The 27,311-nt window shown below is 44.9% G+C and overlaps 1 protein-coding gene across 12 annotated transcripts in view; it reads right to left on the bottom strand.

The window, feature by feature from the left end:
• dmd (dystrophin) overlaps nucleotides 1-27,311 on the bottom strand; it is a 2,299,423-nt gene that overhangs the window by 1,322,118 nt on the left and 949,994 nt on the right. For all 12 annotated transcript variants that reach the window (XM_070893344.1, XM_070893337.1, XM_070893339.1 and 9 more), the window contains 3 exons: nucleotides 18,429-18,601; nucleotides 6,083-6,206; nucleotides 5,298-5,385 (listed from right to left, as the gene is read on the bottom strand). In XM_070893344.1, the coding sequence (XP_070749445.1) occupies nucleotides 5,298-5,385; nucleotides 6,083-6,206; nucleotides 18,429-18,601 (385 nt within the window). The remainder of the gene's footprint in view (nucleotides 1-5,297; nucleotides 5,386-6,082; nucleotides 6,207-18,428; nucleotides 18,602-27,311) is intronic.

Below are 27,311 nucleotides of genomic sequence, written 5' to 3'. Positions count from 1 at the left end.
CTAACCACCGATTTCCAACCCGAAAAGGACTCATTTATCCCGACTCTCTGCTTTCTGTTAGCCAGCCCATTCTTGATCCATGCTAATATATTTCCTCTGACTCCGCGTACCTTTATCTTCTGCAGTAACCTTTTGTGTGGCACCTTATCGAATGCCTTTTGGAAATCTAAATACACCACATCCATCGGTACACCTCTATCCACCATGCTCGTTATATCCTCAAAGAATTCCAGTAAATTAGTTAAAACATGATTTCCCCTTCATGAATCCATGTTGCGTCTGCTTGATTGCACTATTCCTAATCAAATGTCCCGCTATTTCTTCCTTAATGATAGCTTCAAGCATTTTCCCCACTACAGATGTTAAACTAACTGGCCTATAGTTACCTGCCTTTTGTCTGCCCCCTTTTTTAAACAGAGGCATTGCATTAGCTGCTGTCCAATCCGATGGTACCTCCCCAGAGTCCAGAGAATTTTGGTAGATTATAACGAATGCATCTGCTTTAACTTCCGCCATCTCTTTTAATACCCTGGGATGCATTTCATCAGGACCAGGGGACTTGTCTACCTCGAGTCCCATTAGCCTGTCCAGCACTACCCACCTAGTGATAGTGATTGTCTCAAGGTCCTCCCTTCCCACATTCCTGTGACCAGCAATTTTTGGCATGGTTTTTGTGTCTTCCACTGTGAAGACCGAAGCAAAATAATTGTTTAAGGTCTCAGCCATTTCCACATTTCCCATTATTAAATCCCCCTTCTCATCTTCTAAGGGACCAACATTTACTTTAGTCACTCTTTTCCGTTTTATATATCTGTAAAAGCTTTTACTATCTGTTTTTATGTTTTGCGCAAGTTTACTTTCGTAATCTATCTTTCCTTTCTTTATTGCTTTCTTCGTCATTCTTTGCTGTCGTTTAAAATTTTCCCAATCCTCTAGTTTCCCACGAACCTTGGCCACCTTATACGCATTGTTTTTAATTTGATACTCTCCTTTATTTCCTTGGTTATCCACGGCTGGTTATCCCTTCTCTTACCGCCCTTCTTTTTCACTGGAATATATTTTTGTTGAGCACTATGAAAGAGCTCCTTAAAAGTCCTCCACTGTTCCTCAATTGTGCCACCGTTTAGTCTGTGTTTCCAGTCTACTTTAGCCAACTCTGCCCTCATCCCACAGTAGTCCCCTTTGTTTAAGCATAGTATGCTCGTTTGAGACACTACTTCCTCACCCTCAATCTGTATTACAAATTCAACCATACTGTGATCACTCATTCCGAGAGGATCTTTTACTAGGAGATCGTTTATTATTCCTGTCTCATTACACAGGACCAGATCTAAGATCGCTTGCTCCCTTGTAGGTTCTGTAACATACTGTTCTAAGAAACAATCCCGTATGCATTCTATGAATTCCTCCTCAAGGCTATCCCGTGCGATTTGATTTGACCAATCGATATGTAGGTTAAAATCCCCCATGATTACTGCCATTCCTTTTTCACATGCCTCCATTATTCCTTTGATTATTGCCCGCCCCACCGTGAAGTTATTATTTGGGGGCCTATAAACTACGCCCACCAGTGACTTTTTCCCCTTACTATCTCTAATCTCAACCCACAATGATTCAACATTTTGTTCATTAGAGCCAATATCGTCTCTCATAACTGCCCTGATATCTTCCTTATTAACAGAGCTACCTCACCTCCTTTCCCTTCTTGTCTATCCTTCCGCATTGTCAGATACCCTTGTATGTTTAATTCCCAGTCTTGGCCACCCTGCAACCACGTTTCTGTAATGGCCACCAAATCATACCCATTTGTAATGATTTGTGCCGTCAACTCATCTACTTTATTTCGAATGCTGCGTGCGTTTAGGTAGTGTTTTAATACGAGTTTTTAAACCATGATTTTTAGTTTTGACCCCTCCTGCAGCCCCTTTATATTCATACATATTGTCCCTTCCTATCACCTTGTGGTTTACACTTACCCAAGTGCTACTCTGCTCTGTTGCCTCCTGCCTTTTGCATTCTTTCTTGGGATCCTGTTCATCTGAGCTCTCACCCATTCTAACTAGCTCAGAGCCCTCTCCTGTGTTCCGAATACTCCTTGCATTGAGGCACCGAGCTTTCATGCTTGCCTTTTTATTACACTTTGACCCTTTAGAATTTTTGCTGTACAGTGGCCCTTTTTGTTTTTTGCCTTGGGTTTCTCTGCCCTCCACTTTTACTCATCTCCTTTCTGTCTTTTGCTTTTGTCTCCTTTTTGTTTCCCTCTGTCTCCCTGCATTGGTTCCCATCCCTCTGCCATATTAGTTTAACTCCTCCCCAACAGCACTAGCAAACACTCCCCGTAGGACATTTGTTCCGGTCTTGCCTCGGTGCAGACTGTCCGGTTTGTACTGGTCCCACCTCCCCCAGAACCGGTTCCAATGCCCCAGGAATTTGAATCCCTCCCTGCTGCACCACTGCACAAGCCACGTGTTCATCTGAGCTATCCTGCGATTCCTACTCTGACTAGCACGTGGCACTGGTAGCAATCCCGAGATTACTACTTTTGAGGTCCTACGTTTTAATTATGTTGTCAATTTTGTTTATAATATTCTTACTCCTTTTGTAAAATGACATATGAAAATTGTACATATGCAGGGTAGTATAAGATGCAAATAAACTTTACTGTAAGCACCATAAGTATGAATGGGAATACTGCTACTTGGCTGGGCCCAAATGATCCCAGGGACCCGTGCGAAGCGCCAAAATCCCTGGGATACATGGGGCTCTATGGAGGTCTTCATGTCGAGGCCCAGGACAGTTAGTCTCCGAAGCACCGCCAGGTAGATTTGTAGACATTTTTCAGGTCGGAGGCATCTTCCCACGGGAAGCCTCCGACCGCAATTTCTGGGCCATAAGTCTGTTCATCAAAGAAATTACAAGTATAAGAAAGGCATTGGGTTGAATTTCCTGATCATCTGTTGATTCTCCAGGGTTTCCGCGGATCTTCTACCAAAATTACGGGGGATGATTGCGAGAACTCCCTTGGAAATTCTATCCCATTGTGTCAACATATTCACTCCTGGCAATGATTGTGAATGTACAGCAGAATGACTTCAATGAAGGTGCGACACAATGGGCCCAAGTTTCCACAAGAAAAAAAACGGGCACCCCTCCGAGCTGGGCGCCCGTTTTTTGCGTCTAAAACGGCGCCTAAAAAAAATCCTCGGTATTCTCCACCTACTTGCAGGTCCTCTGGCCGTCAGCGCAGCCAGCACGAGCTGTGGGGGGGGGGTGGAGCCAGGTCCCGGCGCTACCTCTGCACATGCGCGCTACAGTCGGCACGCAAGTGCAGTAGCTCCAGGCGCCGAACTGTGTGGGAGGGGCCCGAAGCACGCAGCCCTGGCTGAATGGCCTCACTGGGGCTGCGTGAATAAGGCTCCTCCCACGGCCAGCTCCTGCTCCACGCCCCCGACAAGACCCGACACCCGCTCCCCCCTCCCGCCGACCAGACACCCGCTCCCCACCCCCCCCCCCCCGCCGACCAGACACCTGCTCCCCCCCCGCCCCGCCGACCAGACCCGACCCGACACCCGCTCCCCCCCCCCCCCCGCCGATCAGACACCCGCTCTCCCCCCCCCCCGCCGACCAGACCCGACCCGACACCCGCTCTCCCCCCCCCCCGCCGACCAGACCCGACCCGACACCCGCTCCCCCACCGACCAGACACCCGCTCTCCCCCCCCCCCCCCGCCGACCAGACCCGACCCGACACCCGCCCCCCCCCCCCCCCCGCCGATCAGACACCCGCTCTCCTCCCCCCCACCCCGCCGACCAGACCCGACCCGACACCCGCTCTCCCCCCCCCCCCCCCGCCGACCAGACCCGACCCGACACCCGCTCCCCCCCCCCCCCGCCGATCAGACACCCGCTCTCCTCCCCCCCACCCCGCCGACCAGACCCGACCCGACACCCGCTCTCCCCCCCCCCCCCCGCCGACCAGACCCGACCCGACACCCGCTCCCCCCCCCCCCCGCCGATCAGACACCCGCTCTCCTCCCCCCCACCCCGCCGACCAGACCCGACCCGACACCCGCTCTCCCCCCCCCCCCCCCGCCGACCAGACCCGACCCGACACCCGCTCCCCCCCCCCCCCCCCGCCGATCAGACCCGACCCGACACCCGCTCCCCCACCGACCAGACACCCGCTCTCCCCCCCCCCCCCCCCCCCCGCCGACCAGACCCGACCCGACACCCGCTCCCCCCGCCCCCCGCTGACCCGACCCGTACTCCTGTTCCCCGACCCGACCCGCTCCGCCCCCCCCCACTGTACCCGACTCCCGGACTGGATCCGATCCGACCTGACCTCTCCCTTCCCCACCACCCCCCTCTCTCTCCCCCACCATCCGCTCTCTCTCTCTCTCTCTCTCACTCCATCCCCCCCTCTCTCTCCCTCCCTCCCATCTCCCTCTCTCCCTCCCTCTTTCCCTCCCTCCCCCCATCTCTCTCTCTCTCCCCCTCCCGCTCAGCGACACCAGCGGCTTTCTCCCCCCCCCTCCTGCTCAGCGGCACGAACGGCTGCAGCATTCTCCCTGGCTGAAGCACTTTCACACAGGTCGGAAGATGGTTTATTTAATCTTTTCTTGGCTTATAAATGTTTATTCAGGTTGGATTTATTTGTATAATATTTGTAGAAGTATAAATAAGGATTTATTGTAGAATTTAATGAGTTCCCTTCCCCCCCCCCTCCCCCCCACCTCGTTCTGGGCACCTAATTTGTAACCTGTGCCTGATTTTTTAATATGTAGAACAGGTTTTTTCAGTTCTACAAAAATCTTCACTGGCTCCATTCTACTTTAGTTTGGAGTACATTTTCACTGTGGAAACTTTCAAATCAGGCGTCAGTGGCCGGACACGCCCCCTTTTGAAGAAAAAATTCTGTTCTAAACTAGAACTGTTCTACCTGACTAGAACTGCAGAAAAAAAAATGTGGAGAATTGCAATTTCTAAAATAGTCCGTTCTCCACCAGTTGCTCCTAAAAATCAGGCGCAAATCATGTGGAAACTTGGGCCCAATAAAACTAGTCTTATTTTCTGATGACATAATTTATAGTATGTGTTAATGTTTATGATTTGTCAGTTCACTTTCAATTAGGTTGCTTAATATATGCAATACACTTGATGAACACATTAAATATATGCTGTGAAGTTGGTGTTTGCTTTCAGATTGCTGCTTGCTAATATCTCCTGTGTGATAAATGTGAACTTATGTGTTGCACAAATCCCCAAGAAGATTATCTGAATCAACTTGCATGTAATTACCATTCACCATCTGTTCCACCAGGGCTTGAGCTGATCTGCTGGCATCTTGCAATTTTCTGTATTTTTCAGGTTTCTCCCGCTCGATAGCCTAAAACAGGATAACAAAATGAGCTAACCCATAACCAGCTCTTGAAGTAGAGAAAAGAAAAAATCACAATACTCCTAAATAAGCACAACATCCCTTGGCTGAATTAACTTCATGCACGTGTTTGTAACCTTCATAAGATTATGCTTTATGGATTACCAATATCTCTACTTGTCAAATATGGGGTATCATAGTTTCTGAAACAGGGGTAGGTTTACACTCACTCACAGCACTCCCGGATCAGATAACAATGTAAATCATTGGGGCGGGGAGGTTGAGGGAAGCCTTGGCACTCTGGCATTGTAGGCCTGAATCCAAAGCTCTAACAAGCATATGTCAGCACACCAAGTAACAGTTTATGTTCTGTTTTCTGGTTCCCCTTAAAATGGAGATAGCTCAATTAATATTTTTTCTTGGCCTAACCCCACTTCCATAGCACTGGAGATTATAATGCACTGATTAAAAGGCAGACATATTAAAACCTGGTATTTAAATTTCTGTATTGGTGTCCAATAAACTAACATAATAATATGTAAATAAAAGTATTTCACAGATCTCGTTTTCATCAAGATTTTGACATCGTGACGGTAATATGCTCTCAACATTTGAGATATATTACTCCATCAACATCCGTGACAAAATGGCTAATTTAACTGTACATTTTTCTTCTTATCTTTTACATATTAAATACTTGACGTACATTAACTTTCTCTTGAAGATCTGAGATACTTCCTTCCTTTCGATAGATTGCGAACTCTGGGCTTTGAAGGATGGCTTCCGACCGTGTCATCCAGCTGTGCAGCTCTGTTGTATCAACATCAAACCTACAGAATATACAGCCAATTATTAATAAAAGTCTGTCATCATTTCACATTTAAGTTTCTATTCTGTGTATGGACACGCAATCTACTTGCATCTTGAAGAGGGCATGCTGGTTCAACTCCAATTATTATGGATAAAATGTCTGCAAGTCGACTTCACTTCACTACTGCATTAAAATTGAACAGTTCTAGAATTTAGGTGTGAAATTTGGTATGGAGATGGGATTTCTACAGAGAAAATAAAACATGAAGGATGAATTTCATTATTGGCAATAGTCTTGATGTCAGTTACAGTTGCCTGCAGTGCAATGGTGCAAAAGCAGTACTTTATTCAGTCGAGATGTGGATATCTGAACGGAATATATGGAATTAAGGACAGTAAAGTAAACGGGATATATGAAAATGTATAAGCCATGGAAGAATAGCTGGGAGAATGTCAGATTGCAAATAGTGCAACATCAGCATAGCTAACAGTCTGTCTCAAGGTTTCAAGTCACTAATCCTGCCAATAATATATAATTGTAACATGAAATACATCTGCAGAATTGCAAGGTCTCAGCAAATAGTCACACCATTAGATTGAAACATTTAGAGGCAATACTTGAGCTTTCAAGAAGAACATCTCATATAGATTGACTAATGAGTGGCTGAGTTAGACTGTCAATCCATTTATTTTGTTATCTGATTTCAAAACTGTATAACTGTTAACGCTTTACGATGTAACTTCACCTATCCGTAGGGAGTGTGTACGCTCTATCCAGAGAGTATATCTTCTGTCTGATAGGTCTTACTGGCTGGTAATAAAGACTGCTTTGTTCAAAGCACAAGAGGTATTCGACTCAGTAATTTTACTGAACCAGATTGAGGTAAAAGAATCCAGGAATTAACAGAGCCATGCAGCACGATGAATACATAGGTTGTAATTTATGTGCCTATTTGACATGTTTTTGTTTATCCACTGGAGTGTAACGTGCACTTGTTACACCAACAGTTAAAGGCATTCATCTTTCCATAAAATGGTAGCACTTATTGGAAACCCTGCTTTACTGGGGCCTGGGGTTCTTGCAACAAATCTTGCTAACACTGACAGCACAGCATTGCTACAATCCCATTACTCATGGTCTTAATTTATGGAGCAGGTCAAGGCCAGCTTTACATTCCTTGCTATCCATCCATATTTTTTGTGTAATTGAAATCAGTAAGTTTTAAAAATGCAACAAGATGAAAAATCTCATTACAAGTGACGAGATTTATTTTTCCCCCTTGTGGGTATTTGCATTGTTTCAGCAGACTTGGACAGTTACAGGGGGTACGCTAGTGATGTGAGCAGAAAACTACATGCAAGTGACATTTTAAGAGAAAATTAAGGACGTTTCAGAATAGAGGGGCAAAAATTCTGAAATTCTTAGGAAAGGATCAAAAGAAATTCAACCAAATGCCATCCTGTGTTTGGCAAACAAATGATGGGGGGGCGCGGGGATTTAAGCAAACATTGTTTTTCAGGCCCCTTTAGGAATCAATCCTATTTGGTTGCAAGCTACAGATAATCAGCATGACAAATGCAGTCCATTATTCAGTGCCTGTTAAATCGCTGAACCAATGATTGCTTTATTTTTCATTTCACAAAAGTGTGCACACTTCAAAAGATTGTGTGGGAGGAATACAATTGGCCTCCAGTTTAAAAATCCGTGTGTCAATTTTCTACCAATACCTTAAGCTTGAACAAAGCTCAAGTAGTCCTCAACGTTTCTCGTGAATATTTACAAAACAAAAAAGATCAGTTTACTGTTAAGAACAGCCACTCAACAGATCAACAGAAGTACAGGTATGAGCATATGAGTATGAAGTATGATCTGTGATACTTGATTCATTGTGTACAGTTTAAAAAACATCTTTGAACTCGCTAAAAGAAGAATATTTACCAGTTATAGATTTTTTTTTGAAAAAGCAGTTTCCTGCTCCTCAATGAGTCAACAAATTTAATGCAGGGAGTGACTGGGCCTACGAACCAAAACGATCCACCCTGGTCTTTGCTGAATGAGGTGGTTCCTGTTCAAATGTCATTACAGGCGCGAGCAGTTACCCTCACTGCCCCAGGGTCAGGAATAGGGAAACCAGAGCAGAAATTTAAGAAGATGAATTTTCTTTTCATTTACTACCCCCATAAGCTACCCCTCCAGACTAACCAACACACTGTGACAATGCAATAAACATTTTGAAAGTAATAAGACTACTCAAATCATTAGCAACTAAAGTACAATTTTACAAAAAAAACCCGAAACACTATTTCTGCCATGCTGCTCCTATCTAATGTCTATTCTTTTGGTGGGAGTCATTTTATTGATATAACGGCGCTCCGACCCATTGTCAGACACGCGTTGACCCCTTACAGGCCCGCGAGGGAAATTGCCCCGTGGGAGCGCAGCCACCATCGGTTGGTGCCACTGAGTTCCATGCAGCGGGAAGCTGCCATTGGCTGGGTGGTGCGTCCGCCCTTAAAGGAGAGGGCACACCATCGCGGCCGCCATTTTATTTTAATTGTTGGCCGACTCTTCAAGCTCTGCTTGATTGTTTGCACTGCTCGCTCTGCCTGACCATTGGACACTAGTATGAACTCGACGGAAGTGACATGTTTGATCCTATTGCGGGTCATGAACTCTTTGAACTCGGCACTGGTGAAGCACGGCCCATTGTCACTCACAAGGACATCAGGCAGGCCGTGCATGGCAAACATGGCCCGCAGGCTTTCAATGGTGGCAGCGATGTGCTTGCCGACATTATTTCACATTCAATCCATTTGGAGTACGCATCTACAACCACAAGGAACATTTTTCCAAGAATGGTCCTGTGTAGTCGATATGGACCTTGGACTACAGTTTGGAGGGCCAGGACCATAAACTTAGTGGCGCTTCCCTGGGTATATTGCGTAACCGAGAACATGTGTTACATTTGTGCACGCAAGACTCTTAAGTCTGCATCGATACCGGGCCACCACACGTGGGATCTGGCTATCGCTTTCATCATTACAATGCCTGGGTGGGTACTGTGGAGATCATTAATGAAAGTGACCCTGCCCTTTTTTGGCACCACTTCCCGATGACCCCACAAGAGGCAGTCTGCCTGTATGGACATTTCATCTCTTCGCCGCTGGTACGGCTTTATTTCTTCCTGCATCTCGAACGGTACACTCGACCAACTCCTGTGAAGCACACAGTTTTTTTACAAAGGACAGTAGAGGTCCTGGCTCGTCCAGGTTCTAATCTGTCGGGCGGTAACAGGTGATTGCTCACTTTCGAATGCTTCTATTACCATAACTAAATCTGCGGGCTGTGCCATTTCCACCCCTGTGGTAGACAATGGCAGCCTACTGAGAGCATCGACACAGTTTTCTGTGCCTGGCCTGTGACGGATGGCGTAGTTGTATGCGGATAATGTGAGCGCCCATCTCTGGAGGTGGGCTGATGCATTCGTGTTTATTCCCTTACTTTCAGAAAAGAGGGATATAGGTGGCTTATGGTCGGTTTCCAATTCAAATTTGAGCCCGAACAGATTTTCTTTACCCCATAAACACACGCTAAGGTTTCTTTTTCGATCATGCTGTAGGCCCTCTCAGCGTTAGACAGACTTCTGGATGCATAAGCAACCAATTGCAATTTCTGAGATTCATTAGCTTGTTGCAATACACACCCGACACCGTATGACGACGCATCACATGCTAGTACCAAACGCTTACATGGATCGTACAATACAAGCAATTTATTTGAGCATAACAGTTTTCTAGCTTTCTCAAAGGCATTTTCTTGGCTTTTACCCCATACCCATTCATCTCCTTTACGCAGTAAAGAGTGCAGGGGTTCTAACAATGTGCTAAGACCCGGTAAGAAGTTACCAAAATAGTTCAGGAGTCCTAGAAACGACCGCAGCTCTGTCTGTGGTCTTGGTGCATTTTTGATTGCCTCTGTCTTCGAATCGGTGGGCCTGATGCCGTCCACCACGATTCTTCTCCCAAGGAACTCCACTTCAGGTGCCAGGAAAATGCACTTTGAGCGTTTTAACCTGAGCCCCACATGATTAAGCCGACTAAGAACCTCCTCCAGGTTCTGCAGATGCTCGACTGTGTCCCGACTTGTAACCAAGATGTCGTCCTGGAAGACCACAGTGCGCGGGACCGACTTCAGTAAGCTTTCCATGTTCCTCTGGAATATCGCCGCGGCTGATCGAATGCCAACGGGCATCTGTTGTAAATGAAGAGACCTTTGTGCGTGTTGATGCAGGTGAGGCCCTTCGATGATTCCTCCAGCTCCTGTGTCAAGTCCAGCTACATGAATGTTTTTCCTCCCGCCAGCATCGCAAATAGGTCGTCTGCCTTTGGTAGTGGTTATTGATCCTGCAGGGAGAAACGATTGATAGTTACTTTGTAATCACCACAGATTCTGACGGTGCCATCTTCCTTGAGGACTGGAACAATCGGACTGGCCCACTCGTTGAATTCTATCGGCGAAATGATGCCTCTCGGTGCAGCCGGTCCAGCTCGATCTCCACCCTCTCTTCATCATGTACAGTACCGCTCTCACCTTGTGATGGATGGGTTGCGCCCCCAGGGTCAAATGGATCTGCACTTTTGCTCCTTGGAACTTGGGCACATGAGGTGTCGTCGACGGACGAGAGCGCTCGGACGTCGTTCCAGTTCCAGCGTATCTTTCCCAGCCAGCTCCTGCCGAACAGTGTGGGGCCATTGCCCGGTACCACCCAGAGTGGTAATTTGTGCACCGCTCCATCGTAGGAGACCTTTACGGTCGCTCTGCCGATTACAGGAATCAGTTCCTTTGTGTACATTCTCAGTTTAGTACGAATGGGAGTCAGGATTGGCCTTGAGGCCTTGCTGCACCACAACTTTTCAAAAGTCTTTTTGCTCATTATGGACAGTCTCACACCCATGTCCAGCTCCATTGACACTGGGAGTCCATTTAATTCAACCTTCAGCATTATCGGGGGACACTTTGTGGTAAATGTGTGCACCCCATATATCTCTGCCTCCTCAGTCTGAGGCTCTGGTTCGTCGTGATCCACTGTGGATTTGTCTTCCTCTGCAACATGGTGCTTTGCAGGATTAGCAGGGTTTGAGTTTGGCTGCACATACATTGGAGGTGTCCCATTGTTCCACAGCCCTTGAAAACCTATCCTTTGAAGCGGCATGAATGGAAGTGATGATCACCCCTGCAGTGCCAACAAGGTGTTAATGGCCTTGCATTCACCACCCTTGAAACACCTGCGGACGTGCAGCTGCAGGCATGTGAGTCCTGCCCTGTACGTTACGATTCGAAAACAACATTACTTTATTCACAGTACTTGCAACAGCTCTCGTGTGCTGAGAGATTTGTTCGGTATTGTCACTGGTGGCGATAAACGCCTGGGCTATCGCTATGGCTTTACTCAAGGTTGGGATCGCTACAGTCAAAAGTTTGCAAAGTATTACTTCATGGCCAATGCCAAGTACAAAGAAGTCCCTGAGCATGTGCTCCAAGTGTCCTTCAAATTCGCAATGTACTGCAAGGCGCCTTAGCTCGGCGACGTAGCTCACCACTTCCTGGCCTTCAGACCACTTGTATGTGTAGAACCGGTACCTCGCCATCAGAACACTTTCCTTCGGGTTTAGATACTCCCGGACCAGTGTGCACAAATCATCGTGGGTTTCGCTGGAGCAAGCAGATTTTTCATGAGGCCATACGTTGGTGCCCCGCAAACGGTGAGGAGGATCGCCCTTCATTTGGCAGCGTTCGCTTCTCCTTCCAGCTCGTTGGCCATGAAGTATTGGTCGAGTGGTTCCACGAAGGTTTCCCAATCATCTCCGTCCGAAAATTTCTCCAGGATGCCCACGGTTCTCTGCATTTTTGCGGTGGAGTTCATTATCTGTATCTTGTCGCCAGTTGTTATGTCTTGCTAATAAAGAATCTGACCAGACACTGTGAGCTCAAAGTAACATGTGACCTTAGTCCTTTATTCAGGTCTCCAGAGTGCCTCTCCAGCCTGTGAAGCCTCCTTATGTACAGGTGCTCCCAAGGGATTGTGGGATCCCTTGGGACTCCAGGGGATGAGCCCTCTGGTGGTTAAACAAGATATTTACAGGGTTACATATTTAACATCTTCCTCCTACAATCTTCTGGCTTTTAAAACCTAAGTGTTGTCTCATCTAATCCCTGCTTCCCGATTTACTTCATTTTTTCTTCTCAGCCTTGGTGTTGTTTTGCATTATAAGAGCTAGCTCCCTCACCTTATGATCTCAATTAGAATAAGTGCTGTTCTACTGGAAAGAGCAGTAATTAAGGAACACCTCTAATTTAATTGGAAAGGATTAGCATCAACTTTGACACACCTTTGATTTTCTTTTTCATTTTACTTTAAACATTGAGTGCCAATGACATCATCAGGAAGATGGTTACAAAAGCGAATAGTATGAGAGGAAGGAACTAAATGATGCACTGTTGAACTCCAGCACTTTGGAATTAATCATCCTGTTAGCTGATGTTAATTTACCTTCCTCACACAAGTGGAATGAGTAAATCATCGAAGGAATTTCATCAGGACTCAACACAACTCTATATTTTACACAGACCAAAATGGAGAAAAATTGAACAAGTATTCAAATTTACTCTCAGTTCTCTGTAGCAATAGAGGCCCCAAGTTTCCACATGATTTGCTCCTGATTTTTAGGAGCAACTGGTGTAGAACGGAGTATCTTAGAAATCGGAATTCTCCACATTTAGTTTTCTGCAGTTCTAGTCAGGTAAACCAGTTTCACTTTGGAACAGAATTTTTTTTCAAAGGGGGCGTGTCCAGCCACTGACGCCTGATTTCAAAGTTTCCACAGTGAAAACATACTCCAAACTAACTTAGAATGGAGTAAGTGAAGATTTTTGTACGCTTGAAAAAACCTTGTCCACACTTAAAAAAAAATCAGGCGCAGGTTACAAATCAGGCGTAGGGAATGGTGGGGGGGGGGGGGGGGGGTGTTTAAAGGGAAGTTTACAAACATTAAACACTTCAGTTTTACAAATAAAGAGCCATCATCAATAATAAATGATAAATACATCAATAAATCAATCAAAAAAAATTAATAAGAAATAATTTTTTTTTTGAAATCAATAAATAAAACATTTTCTACTTACCGATTGCAGTACCGGGAGCTTGGGGGGGTGGGGGGGGGGGAAGGAGGGGGTTGGTGAAGGGGAAGGAGAAGGGGGAGGGAGGCTGATCGGGCCGGGCCCGAGACTTCGGGCAGGGCCCGTCCCCAGCACCAGATTTACAGGTAGGTGGCGTTGGGTCGGGTCGGGGGGGGTGGTGGGAGGGAGGTCGGTTCGGTTCGGGTCGGGGGGGGGGGGGGGGGGAAGGAGCGGGTGTCCGGTCCGGGGGGGGGGGGGGGGGGGGAAACGAGTGTCGAGTCCGATCCGGGGGCGGGTGGGGGGGGGGAGCGGGTGTCGGGTCCAGTCCGGGGGGCGGAGCGAGTGTCGAGTCCGATCCGGGGGCGGGTGGGGGGGGGGAGCGGGTGTCAGGTCCAGTCCGGGGGGAGGGGGGAGCGGGTGTCGGGCCCGGTCCGGGGGCGGGGGGGGGAAGTGGGTATCAGGTCCGGTCCAGGGGCGGGGGGGGGGGGGCAGCGGGTGTCTGGTCCGGTCCGGGGGCGGGGGGGGGGGCGTGGGGGAGCGGGTGTCGGGTCCGATCCGGGGGCGGGGTGGGGGCGGGAAGCGGGTCAAGTCGGGTCGGGAGGAAGCAGGAGCTGGCCGTGGGAGGAGCCTTATTCACACAGCCCCAGTGAGGCCATTGGGCCAGGGCTAGGGGCTGCGTGCTTCGGGCCCCTCTCACACAGTTTCGGGCGCCTGGAGCTACTGCACTTGCGTGCCCACTGTAGCGCGCATGTGCAGAGGTCCCGGCACTGTTTTCAGCGCAGGGACCTGGTTCCGTCCCCCCTACAGCTCGTGCTGCGCTGCGCCGAGGGCCAGAGGACCTGCAGGGAGGTGGAGAATACGGAGGGTTTTTTTAGGCGCCGTTTTCGGCGCGAAAAACAAGCGCCCAGCTCTGAGGGGCGCCTTTTTCGCCGCGTGTGGAAACTTGGGGCCTAAATGTCTAGATGTCCTAACAGTAGTTCTTTAAGTTCTCAAACTACATGCTTGTAGATTCCCATCCCCAGTTAACAAGCAACCAACATTTGGCAGAACAATTTTTTTTAAGAGGAAATTCTTAAAGTTGAATACCAGTAACACAGGAGTAATGCAGCACTGCAGTTTTTAAACAGGGTGCTTTTTCAGGCCTCCAGAGTAATTTGCCCTTCACACTATTTTGATCGCTTGGTTCTTGTCACTTTCCAGTGATCAGTTTTCAGGATGCTGTACTGAAGCCAGAATTGATTCCAGACTCACAGCGCAGCAGTGGTGAACATAATACAACGAGAACATGGAATAATTTGAAATTTTCATGCAATAAGTTATACCATGAGGCTAAAGTCTACACCTCCAGCCCGGGTTTTCCAAAGCAAAGTTTCATAATTCCCTTTTTTAATTACTTACACTTTGTGTTTTGTGTCTTGTGGTTTTTTTTAAGATGTTCATTATTTTCTCCTTTTTCTCTCTTTTGTGTACTTGCATTTTCTCAAGCTGAGAGGATATGGTGATTACCCGCCACTAGCCTCTATCAAATATGGACATGCTTACTGATACTGCAAAAATGGTCAACTTGCTCCAGTCTTTGTTTCTGATTGGTCCCCTTGGAGGATGAGCCACACTCTGAAGTTTCACAGGAATGTGTAACTGGAATCGCCCATCCCAAGGTCTCACTGACTTTGCAAATTGTAACTCGATCCACTTTGACTTCCTGAAGTGACAGAGGACAGAGCTCCCCAGAAGACACCAAGGGCCAGCCAAAGTGCCTTACCCCAGTCCAAGTACATCCCTCCCCCAGCCGAAGTGCCTTACCCCAGTCCAAGTGCATAGTGGTGCCATAAAAGGTCATAGGGAGATGGTGGGACTTTCTCTTGTTGAAGATTGTTACCGGCCACCTGTCAGCCCAAGCCTGAATTGTCCCAAGTCCGGCTGTAGACTGGCATGGGCAGCTTCATTATCAGAGCAGTTGTGACTGAAGCTGTGGAACCATCAGCCCTACTCCTGATTTAACTTCCAAGTTATACCAGCACTTTCACATTCATACACAACTAAAATTTACTTTGTACTGATGCATAATCAGTAGTGTAACAGCATTGGTAAGACATGAAGCATCCTAGCTCTCTGCGCAGTTTCCTAAATAATGCACCTGGCTTACTGCAAAAATTAATTTATCTACATTTTCAATGCTGAATGTTGTACAATGTGAAGTAGTTAGAACCATGGAAGAATCAACGAATCTTCCAGCACAGGAGGCGGCCATTCGGCCACAAGGAAGCGCTGTCCAATTTAGGCTCACACCCCAGCTTTTCGCCCATAGCCCTGCAAATTAGTCCTTTTCAAGTACATGTCCAATGTCTTTTAAAGTTCGTATGCAATCTGATTCCACTACCCTTTCAGGTAGTGCATTCCAGATCTTAATAACCCTCTGTGTGAAGAAATTTCTCCTCCTTTCCCCTCTAGTTCAGTTACAAATTATTTTAAATCTATGACCTCTGGTTACCAACCCACTTGCCAGAGGAAATAATTTCTCCCTATTTGCTCTATCAAAACCCCTCTACAATAGAGGTATTTTGAATACCTCCATTAGTTCTCCAATTACCCCACATAACTGAACTTCCTCATCGCTGGTATCATCCTGGTAAAACTCCTCTGTATCCTCTGCAGGGCCTTGGCATCCTTCCTCAAGTGTGGTGCCCAGAATTGTACACAATACTCCAGTTGAGGCCTAATCAGTAATTTGTAAAGGTTTAGCATGACTTCCTTGTTTTGTATTCAATGTCCTATTTACAAAGCCAAGTATTGCATACAGTTTCTTAACCACCTTCTTAACTTACCCTCCCACCTTCAAAGATTTGTGACGATGCATCCCAGGTCCCTCTGTTCTTGCACCCCCTCAAAATAGTACCATTTAGAATATATTGCTTTTCCATGTTGCTTCTCCCAAAGTGCATCACTTCACACTTATCCACATTAAATTGCATCTGCCACATCTCTTCCCATTTCACAAGTCTGTCTATGTCCTCCTGGAGTCTGCTACTATACTGCTCACTATTTACTACATTGTAAAAATTTGTGTTGTCCACAAACTTCTAAATTGTACTCCCTATACTCAAGTCCAGGTCATTTATATACAACAAGAAAAGCAATCATGTTAATAATACCCCTGGGGGATTCCCCCTTGTCTCCAGTCAGAAAAACATCTACTATCCCTTAGCCAATTTTGTACCCAAGTTACCTCCGTCTCTTTAATGCCATGTGTTTCTATTTTCCAAATAAGTCTGTTATGAGGTACTTTATCAAATGCCTTTTGAAAGTAAATATATACATCTACTGCACTATCTTTAGCAACCTTCTCTGTTAATTCATCAAAGAATTAAATCAGGTTAGTCAGATACAATTTGCCTTTAAAAATCCATGCTGGCTGTCCCTTAGTAACCCATGCTTCTCCAAGTGAGAATTAAATTTGTCCTTGACAATGGTCTCTAGTAGTTTTCCCACCACTGACATTACACTGATTGACCTGTAGTTATCAGGTTTATCCTTCTACCCTTTTTTAAATAAGGGTATAACATCTGCAATCCTCCACTCCTTTGGCACCACTCCCATATCTAAGGAGGATTGAAAGATTGTGGTCAGAGCTTTTGCATTCTCCATTCTAGCTTCCCTCAACAACCTAGGATGCATCCCACCTGGACTGGGTGACTTGTTAACTATTTTTTTCCTGTCCAATATTTCTACTCCCTCCTTCTCTACTCTGACATTAACTTCATCCTCTTCTTTTGTGAAGACAAAGTATCTATTCAGTACCTCCATCATGCCCTCTGCCTCCACAAGAAGATTTCTTTGTTGGCCCTAATTGGCCCCACCATCCCCTTACCTATCCTTTAACATTTTAAATGTTCGTAAAAGATTTTGGGGTTCCCTTTTATGTTACCTGTTAATCTTTTCTCATACTCTCTCTTTGCACTTCTTATATCGATTATCTCTTTCCCCCTGCATGTTCTGTATTCTGCCTGGTTATCGATTGTATTCTATACCTGACATAACTATAAACCTATTAAAGAAATATATGGAAATAAATTATCGCACAGTTTTACCTCAACAAAACTATGGGAAGTCAAGGGTTGTGGGGAACAAGCAGGAAAGTGGAGTTGAGGCCAAGATCAAATCAACCATGATCTTATTGAATGGCAGGGCAGGCTGGAGAGGCAATATGGCCTACTCCTGCTCCTGTTTCTTATGTTCTTATTGTGTAGAAATATGTTCTGTTTCTCTCTCCACAGATGCTACCTGACCCGCTGAGTATTTTCAGCATTTTCTGTTTTTATATTACAGCTGCCACGGCCCGAATCCGGTATTCCAAAAACCAGAATTGTCCGAAAACCGGACATTTCGGCGAGCAGCGAGGAGCAGGCGGTGAGGTCCGACATCTGGCAAAACCCAAAATCTGGCACAGATTCAGTCCGTAGCAAGGTCCGAAATCCGGAAAACCCCAAAATCCGGCATGGATTCGGTCCTGAGGATTCCGGATTTCAGACTACTGATTTTCTTGCCTGACATCCGGAAAACCCCAAAAATCGGCACAGACTCGGTCCTGAGGATTCCGATTTCAGACATCAGTGTAGAAACATGAATGCAATCCCAAAGAGTGAATCATAATTGCAGTGACAGCACAATATTCTTCTATTAGATTACTTTCCCTGATGCATGTATAAAATAACAATCTGGTGTTAGTGATAATAGTTTCAAACACTAGATGGAGATCTGGCTCCTGTTTACCGAAGTACATAGCATACACCTAAGTTTCACTTTATGGGAGCAAGAACAGGTAAGCCTCGAGACACCATCAGAAAATAAATTCAAATATGTTCTGATTTATTTAATACAAAGAGTAGGTGTGTCGTCACTGAATGTCATGATTTAAGTGAGTACCAATGGATATTCCTGATGAATGTATAAAATACAATTGACAACAGTATTGGTCAGCAAGCAACATTGCAAGCATTTTAATCCTTTTTCTCCAATTCCTAACAGTAATGTCAACATAATACTTTTATATTACTCTTTAACTCACCTCTTCCTGAGCTCAGAGTCCAAAAGTACCTGCCTCTTCTTAGGAGGAGGGGGTGGAGGAAGTTCCTCTTTCTGCTTTACCAAAATCTGTTCTTTGGTGGTAACCATGGTTACAGTTTCCATTACCGTGGTCTGCGTTAATGACGTCTGAGTTGAGGTGACAGACTGTGAAATCTGAGGGAAGTATTAAGACAACAAGTCACGACTGGTGGACTGACTTCAATAACAATTGTTTGAAGTCTGAAAAGGAAATAATGAGAGAAACTGCTCCAGTCAGATCATGATCTGACCTTCACTATACAACAATGTATGATTTTACCAAACAAAAATGTTTAATCCAATTCATCCTGTGGCTAAACACGGATTAGAATGAACACTGATCAAAATGAAATGTGAGTAAATATATCAATTTAATGGCAAACTCAACAATATTCATGAATACACAAATATAGAACATGAGGCCAGCAACACGAGCAGGCCTAACAAGCCGGTCCAGCTCATTCCAATTGAGGTTCTATATAGTGAATTTGCATTACAGTCAGAACATGTCAGCAGTTTCAATTCAAGGCTCCTCAACTTTTTCCCTAACCAGCAACCTATAAGCTTCTTGTTGAAACATACAACAAATTCTGCACTCCTTGTGCCTAGTGACAGTTTATTCCATAAATTAATGAGAAATAAATAGTGCTTTAAATCATTTTTGCCTTATACACCGACTGAAGACCCTCCAATTTTTACAATAACTTGCATTTATATTAACACCTTTAATGTAAAAACATCTTAACGCATTTCACAGGAAGGTGCAAGAAAAACAACAGCCAGCCAAAAACAGAGGGATGACCAAGGTACTTGTTGCAGAGCTGCATTTTTCATTTTGTTTTTAGAGGCGCATTATAGGCTTGGAGGAGGAATTTGCAAAAAAAAGGGTGGGGCAAAAGCATGGAGGGATGAAAGATTAGGAGAAGGATTTTAAAGTTAACGCGTTAGGGATGGGGAGCAAGTATAGGTCAGCGAGAAAGAGAGGCAATTGGAAAGTGGGCCGCAGTGTCAAACAGAATATGTGTAGAAGTTTTTCATAAACTGGAACTTACGGAAGGTCCAGGATGGGACGCCAGCAAAGAGACTGCTGGAATAGTCACGTTTCAGTGGCAAAGGACAGAGGCGAATAATGTTGCAGAGATGGGAGTAAGCGGTCCTTGTGATGGAAAGGACATGGAGTCTAAAACTCAGCTTAGAGCAGAACAGAATGCCAAGGTTGCAAATGGTCTGGTTCAGCTCAAGACAGTGGCCTGGAGGAAAGTAAAATCAGAAGCATGGGTACAGAGTTTGTTTTCGGGGTTGGGCATCATCTTCTCAAACTTGTGTTGGGGAGATATTATGATTCATCCAAGACTATATGGCAGCACAGAGGCAGTCAGGGATCAAGAGATGTGGCAGAGAAGGAGAATGGGGATGGGGTCATGAGCATGCATGAAAACTGACTGTGCCTCCAGATTATGTTGCCAAAGGATAGCATGTAGGTAAGGATGGAATGGAGGCCAAGGATAGATCGTTGGAGGACTCTAGAGGTGACAGCGCCAGAGAGGGAACAAAAGTTGTTGCTGGAGATGCACTGGCTATATTCGGATAGGTAGGACTGGAATCACATGAGGCCAGCGCCACAGGACACTGGGGAAAGTGATAAAAGAGGATAGCATGGTCCTCTGTGTTGAATGCTGCAGAGAGAGATAATGTATCAGGGTTCTAAGTACAAAGGATTTTGTTTTGTCATTTGGCTTAAGGCCATTTCACTTTGGGAATGATGGAATCTGGATTGAGAGATTTGATTAGAATTTTAGGGAAGTGTGCACAGAGCTGGAAGACAATGACATGCTCAAGGACCTTAAAGAGAAAAGAGAGGTTGGAGATGGGGCAGTAGTTGGTGAGGACAATAGAGTCCTGGGTGTGTTTTGAAGAGAGGGACTCGGCCTGAAAGGAGGGAACAATTTACAAGGTAATTCCACAATGGGAGCCAGGAAAAGGGGCTGGGAGGTCTGGAGTTGAGTGGAAACAGGAATATAGGGGGCAGGAAATAGGTCTCATGGAAGAGGTGAGCTTGAAGAGGGCAAGAGGAGATCGGTGAAAAACTGCAGAAAGATAGAGAGTTAGAGGAATGATTTCAAACTTACGACAAAAAAAACCATGAGCACATTGTACTTGGATTTTGAGGTGAGGTGGTGTTCAAGTACTGTTCAAGGAGGTAGCTATTCACTACAAGAAAATAGCCTGTATTGATATTTGTCCTCCGAGATGACCTGTGAGCAGTTTTGGCTGAAGGTAGCAAAGCTTCGTAGTACTGTTAAGTAGGTGTGCCAGCCCTGGAGAGGACATGTTCACTCTCTCATAATTTTAAATACTTGAATCATGTTGTATCCTTGAAGTTTTATGTTTTAGTGACAATACAGTGAGCTCCATGAGCCAATTATCATGCATCATTCTTGTTGACCTTCTTTCTGTTTTTGGTATGGTGAATGCAAGTACTCTAAATATGGTCTCACTGATGCATTAAGAGAGTTCCAACTCTTTGTATCTCTATTCTAATCACCATTACAATCATAGCCATGCATTATGGGGATGTTTTCAATGACTGGTCAACTATAATGCCCAAGTCTCTTTCACTTGTTCCTCATTCTATGTTCATTTTGTGAAAATAACGATACAATAAGCAAACGTGCAGAAATACAATCATGCAAAACTAAACAGCTCATTTTTTTTCTTTGGAGAACACTTTTGTTAAATAATATTTCCTCTGTCATGTATTTTACATTATTATATATAACTGTATCCTAACATGCTATACATCTTAACCACCAGCATACCTTACCACCAGGGGTGCACTTGCAAGAGACAGGTATATAAGGGCAGGTCTCAGGCAAGTGCAGCATTCCAGAGCTGTGAAATAAAGGTGCAGGTCCAGAGTGACCTTGACTTCACTACATGCCTCATGTGAATCTGTACTGAGGGGACAGGACTTTACATCCTCATTATCGATACCTTCTCACAAAAAAAACAAGCTTCCCTTCATGATAATTTAAATATTGTGAAAAACAAATATTCCTACATTTTAGTGCTAGCTTGGCTCAGTGATAACATACTCAATTCGGAATAAGAGTGCGAGTGCTGCAGATGAGACGTTAAATTAAGTCAGTCGGTTCAGGTGGTCATAAAGTATCCCATGGCACAATTCAAATAAGAGCTGGGAGTTTTTCCAAAGTCTGGGCAAACAATCTTTCCTCAAAAAATGCCACGAAAAATTTTAACTTACTGGTCGTGCATCTGATTTTCTGTTTATGGTATCTTGCTTTGTGCAAACTGGCTGCCACATTATTCAAAATAAAAACAGTGACTGGACTTCAACAGTAATTCATTGGATGTAAATTGCTTACGGATGTCCCAAGGACATAATAAGGTTATGTATAAATGCAAATTTGTTCTTTAATGACTTTTGACACTTGGTCAAATGAATTTCAATTCTCAAAGTGCAGGATTATTTGCCAACTTCCAGCATCAGCTTTATTTGTAGAAAATACAAGAATCTTTCTGAATCATCCAAAAAAAGGATGCAGACTTATGATGTATTGTTGACTGCTTGCTTTTTAACATGATGTCATTTTATGGGATGTTTTACTATGTTAAAGACGCTATATAAATAAAAGTTATTATTATTATTTCTTCTTCCTGGTCCAGATAAATGGATGGAAAATACTGGCAGGCATTGCGACTACATAAACACATCAATTTACAACGGCACATATGATGCTACCAAAGTGTGATTGTTAATATTTAATAACACTGTTTTCTTCTTCACTCATCTTAGCAAAGTCCAATAAGGATACTGCAGCTGCTCCTCATGTACCAATATTTGTTGGCTTAATCATAGAACCATACATAAGATTTCTAAACTAAAGTGAAAAACTGGCAATGAAACAGCAAAACAAATTGTAATATCTTCTGTGTTACTCTGAAGGGTTTTTCCCCCTTGCATGTGTGTTTATGAAGCGTTAGCTAATCAAGCAGCATTAAGCCCCCACCAGCCTGCAGTAAACAGGAACAAAAATCAACTAGCGCATAAATGTCTGACATTTTAAGGATTATCTACTGCCTGTATTTCACATGCAATTTTTTATATAAAAACCTGTTTATTTGCTAAACTGCAGAAACGATCTGTGACAACTGTGGTTGCATTTATAGATGTCTCAAGATAATCCAATTTATAAAGATTACGAATGGCCCATTAAGAATGCCATTTGCTTGGTTACCATTTTATTTTAATTTTCTCTGTATTTGAGAGGGAGGGACAAGCATGGTTATATAGAGCAGTAAAACTGTTTATCACTGCTCTCAGGACAGACATTCAAAAATGACAGATTCGGCTCCCCAAAATAGGGACAATGGGCCCAAATTTCCCCAAACTCTTTTTCAGGTGCACTAACCTGAGATGCGCCGACTTTGTGCACTAAAAACGGCGCCAAAAAACTTGCTCATGATTCTGGCCGCTCTGCTGTGTGTCCTGGGTCCTGGTGCGGCGTATATAGTGAAGTGGAGGCAGAGCTACAGCCCGGCGCCGAAAACAGTGCCGGCAGCTGTCCGCATGCGCAGTGCAGTCTGCGCGCATGCGCAATAGCTCCTCGCCCTCCCAGCGCATCCTGCAGGCTGTGAGCCGCGCTTATCCCTGGCTGAAGAGATGACCCGCTGTACGTCGCCCCTATCTCTGGCCGAATGCTCTCCCGCACCAGCCCATGAACTGTTGAACAGATGAAAACCTGCTATGCTAACTTGTTTCTGGCAAAAATATGGGGAAGTTGTTTCTATTTTGCACATCTTTTGGGAGTATTTCGGTATACAGCTGTTGGAGCCAACTGGAGAATGGAAACATCGCTCGGCTTAATTTGTTTTAGGGAGATCCCTGTACAGGTAAAAAAATGATTGTGAAAGAGACCTGTAAAAATGTGCAAAGTAATGAGTCACATGAAAAAAGCCCTGCACATGTAAATAGCTGCTTGTGTTGTTTAAACTACTGTGATTGTGTGTTTGCAGAGTTCCTTTATTTTCTTTTCATCTTTCCCTAAAACTTTGTAAGTCTTGGTGCTTTAGGTGCAGGTTTTCTCCGCTTCCTTCTATTTTTTATGTTATTGAATGCTTTTTGTGCTTTGTTTAGTGCTTTGTAAGTCTTGGTACTTTAGAATGTACTAATCTGTGTTGATTTCTTAACTCTCCGCAAGGGTTTTCTGTGCAGCCATGTGGCCACATACGCTAGCCTAAGTTAGTTTGGAGCATCTATTAGCTGTCCAAACTGGCTTAAATGGCCAAAATGGCTGGTAATGCCCCCCTTTTGAAAAAAAAACAAAACTAAAAAAAATCCGAACTAACTCACTTACATTGGTGCAAATTAAATGTGCAGAATGGGGATTTTTAAGATACTCCAGAAAAATCAAGTTGCTCCAAAAAAAAGGGAGCAACTCCTGGGCAAATTTGGGCCCTATGTCAAGCTGGAAACGTGATGAAAACTACAGTACCAGTACAGTAATTGATCAGCCTTCATGAGAATGCATAAGACGGAATCTAATCCTGTACATTTTTCAAAGACTGTTACTGACCAGTTAACTTTATGCATCATGAAAAAGCAGTCAAATTGAAAATTATGCCTGAAATCCTTTTAAATGCATTTAGGGAACAAAACAGAAAGGCAATTTTTAATGCAGCTTTACAAAGGAGATGTCATGAGTGAAGTCACAGCCTGGGTATAATTGATTAAAATGTGTTATATATGCCAAAATGGACTGAAGCGGATTTATTTATTTTGGGAATCACGGATACAGTGTCATCATATCATCGGCAGTCCCTCGAACCGAGGATGACCCACTTCCGCGTCAAAAAGTTCACAGGTGTTTCAATGAAGGACCTAAAATTCCAGGTCCCAAACTAAATCTTGGAGGGTAGAAGATGCCTGTGTGTGGATTTTTTTTAACGTGTGGTGACCGTTGCACACCAGCCACCACATGGGCTTGACAGAGCTAGGTCTTGGCCCAGTGGCAAGGATTAACCAGGACGACTGGAGACCAGCTCTGCTGCACGGACCTAGTGCGCACACGTATCGCAGTGTGGGCTGGCCCGTGCTGCCCCTGGGCCCTCGCCTCTTCTGGGCCCCGAACTCACGCCTTGGGCCCGATCACATCCCTCTACAATCTTTCATCGCTCCTTTGCCCCGACCTTGCCGCTCCTGCTGTACCTGCCCATGCTCCAATCACCGACCTGGACCTTGATGATGTCCCTTTTCACTGCCGTTGCTCTCCTGCTTCAGCACGTGCTGCTCCCTGGAGTGATATGCCACCACACTGCTCCTTCCATTCCCTGGCCTGTTCCAATGGTGCTCGCAGGCCGGGGGCCACACAGACTGCTGGGCTAGGCCGTCACGCTGCTCCTTCTGCTCCCTGGCCTGCTTCAATGGTGCTCGCAGGCTTCGATGATGTAGTCATTTAGCAATATGACATAGCAAATTGTCTGCCACGTCAGACCCTATTATTCTACTAAATAGGAGCCCTTCTATCTCTCAGTTAGATTTGTGGCACTTAAAACACACACAAAATAGTAGAGACAAGAAAGCTCTCTTCAGTGATGTAGCACAATGTTTTGTAACCCAAAATAACCCAGCAAATTAAACACAAGACAGGTTTCCTTACAACAAATAGTCATCTTCATACAAAAGCTCTCGCTCTGAATTAGAAAATTTAATTCACTTTGTTTCCAATTTGCACCCTTCCCTCACCTTCACATGGTCTATCTCTGACTCTTCCCTTCCCTTCCTCGACTTCTCTGTCTCCATTTCTAGGGATAGGCTATTGACAAACATTCAATATAAGCCCAGACTCCCACAGCTACATGGACTAGACTTCCTCCCACCCTGCTTCCTGTAAGGACTCCCTTTCATTCTCCCAGTTTCTCTGTCTCCGTCGCATCTGTTCTGACGACGCCACCTTCCATACTAGTGCTTCCAATATATCTTCCTTTTTCCTCATACGAGGATTCCCTTCTACCATGGTTGACATGGCTCTCGACCGTGTCCGTTCTAGTTCCCGCATTTCTGCTCTCACCCCTTCCACTCCCTCCCAGAAGCACGATCGGCTTCCCCTTGTCTTCACCTTTCACCCCACCAGCCTCCACGTTCAATGGGTCAACCACCGCCTTTACCGCCACCTCCAGCGTGATCTCACCACCAAACACATCTACCCCTCCCACCACCCCGAAGGGATCGCTCTCTCAGTGATACCCTGGTCCACTCCTCAATCACCCCCAGCATCCCCTCCCCTTCCTATGACACCTTCCCGTGCAAGCCCAGGAGATGTAACACCTGCCCTTTTACCTCCTCCCTTCCCACGATCCAGGGCCCCAAACACTCCTTCGAGATGAAACAGCAATTTACTTGTATTTCTTTCGATTTAGTATACTGTATTCGCTGCTCTCGATGCGGTCTCCTCTACATTGGGGAGACTCAACATCGAGTTCAACAATTTCAGACCTTAACCCTTGTCCCTATTTTTTTCTGTTTTTCTCTCTCTTTCTCACAGCAGCTGTTGATGATTCTGCCATTTCCATTTACACCCTGTCCAGACTCATCCTTTGTTTCTTAACTTGTCCCATTACCATCTCCTTTTGCTTTGCACCATCATCCATTTTGTCTCTTAATCTCTTCTGCCTTCCACCCTATCACAGACCTTCCCTCTTGTTCTTTCCTCCCCTTCCCCCTTTCCCTGCCCCTACACTTGCTTAAAAACCTGTGACCTCTCTAACTTTTTTCAAGTTTGCCGAGAGGTCATCGACCTGAAATATTAACTCTGTTTCTCTATCCAGAGATGCTGCCTGATCTGCTGAGTATTTCCAGCATATTCTGTTTTTATTTTAGCCATCTTTATAAATGTGCATACAAGACTCTCCAGTATATTGAATAACAATCTCAGATTAAGATGAGCACCATTTATGGTTCTGTCAGAAATACATAACAGATCAGCCACTCATTATTGATCCCAGATGATTTTTCTTTCCTGTTTTAAGCCCCCGCCAAACTTCAATTGTTATGAATGGAAGCTCGCTTCAGTTCTTAAAAAAACAGTCCAAAGAAAAAAAAACGTTCTCTTCATCTGTCTGCTGTTCCCTGCATTCCACAATAAAATTGTGACCTGTTGTGGTACACACCAGGTATCTACAATCAGGAAGGCCAGTGATAGTAACAGACACTCTGTCCGCATACATGCATTTTCCAGCAGGGGTTCCCGGATAGAGAAGCTCTGCCTGAATTTACTCCCACTTTTGTTCAGCAGTGCTGAGGGCAATGGTCGCAATATCCCGCTCCCACTAGAACCTCAATTCAAATCAGTTAATTAGACATAGATCAGAAATTAGACCTGGAACTTTCTTGGCCCAATATCAATGTTGAGTGGGGTATTTTCTCATTAAGCCATCAGGGTCATCAAAATGGTAACTGTATGATGCTACGCCATCCTTTCCTCAGATTGATTAAAAATATATAATATATTCGGTTAGGAACTCAGAGAGTGTTAACAGCCACATTAATAAACTGTCTGTTTCGTGCTGCTACATTAGACTCTACCAAACTACTTCAGGCCCCACTCAGCTAATTCAGACACTGCTTTGAACTGAAGTCATTTGGGGTATCCTAATTTACTGCAAATCTCTTTCAGTCAAAATTAATGACACATAGTTGAGTAATCAGCTGTAAGGAAAGATACTCGGGTATAAATCAAATTAATTTTATTCTACTGCACAGTCATTTCACTGTTCAGAGCATCACTCTTTATACATGTAAAAATTCAAAATATGGCTCTTTTGA

Source organism: Pristiophorus japonicus, chromosome 11 (assembly GCF_044704955.1).
Source record: "Pristiophorus japonicus isolate sPriJap1 chromosome 11, sPriJap1.hap1, whole genome shotgun sequence".
Lineage (NCBI taxonomy): Eukaryota > Metazoa > Chordata > Chondrichthyes > Pristiophoridae > Pristiophorus > Pristiophorus japonicus.
This window is presented reverse-complemented; position numbering and strand designations above follow the sequence as displayed.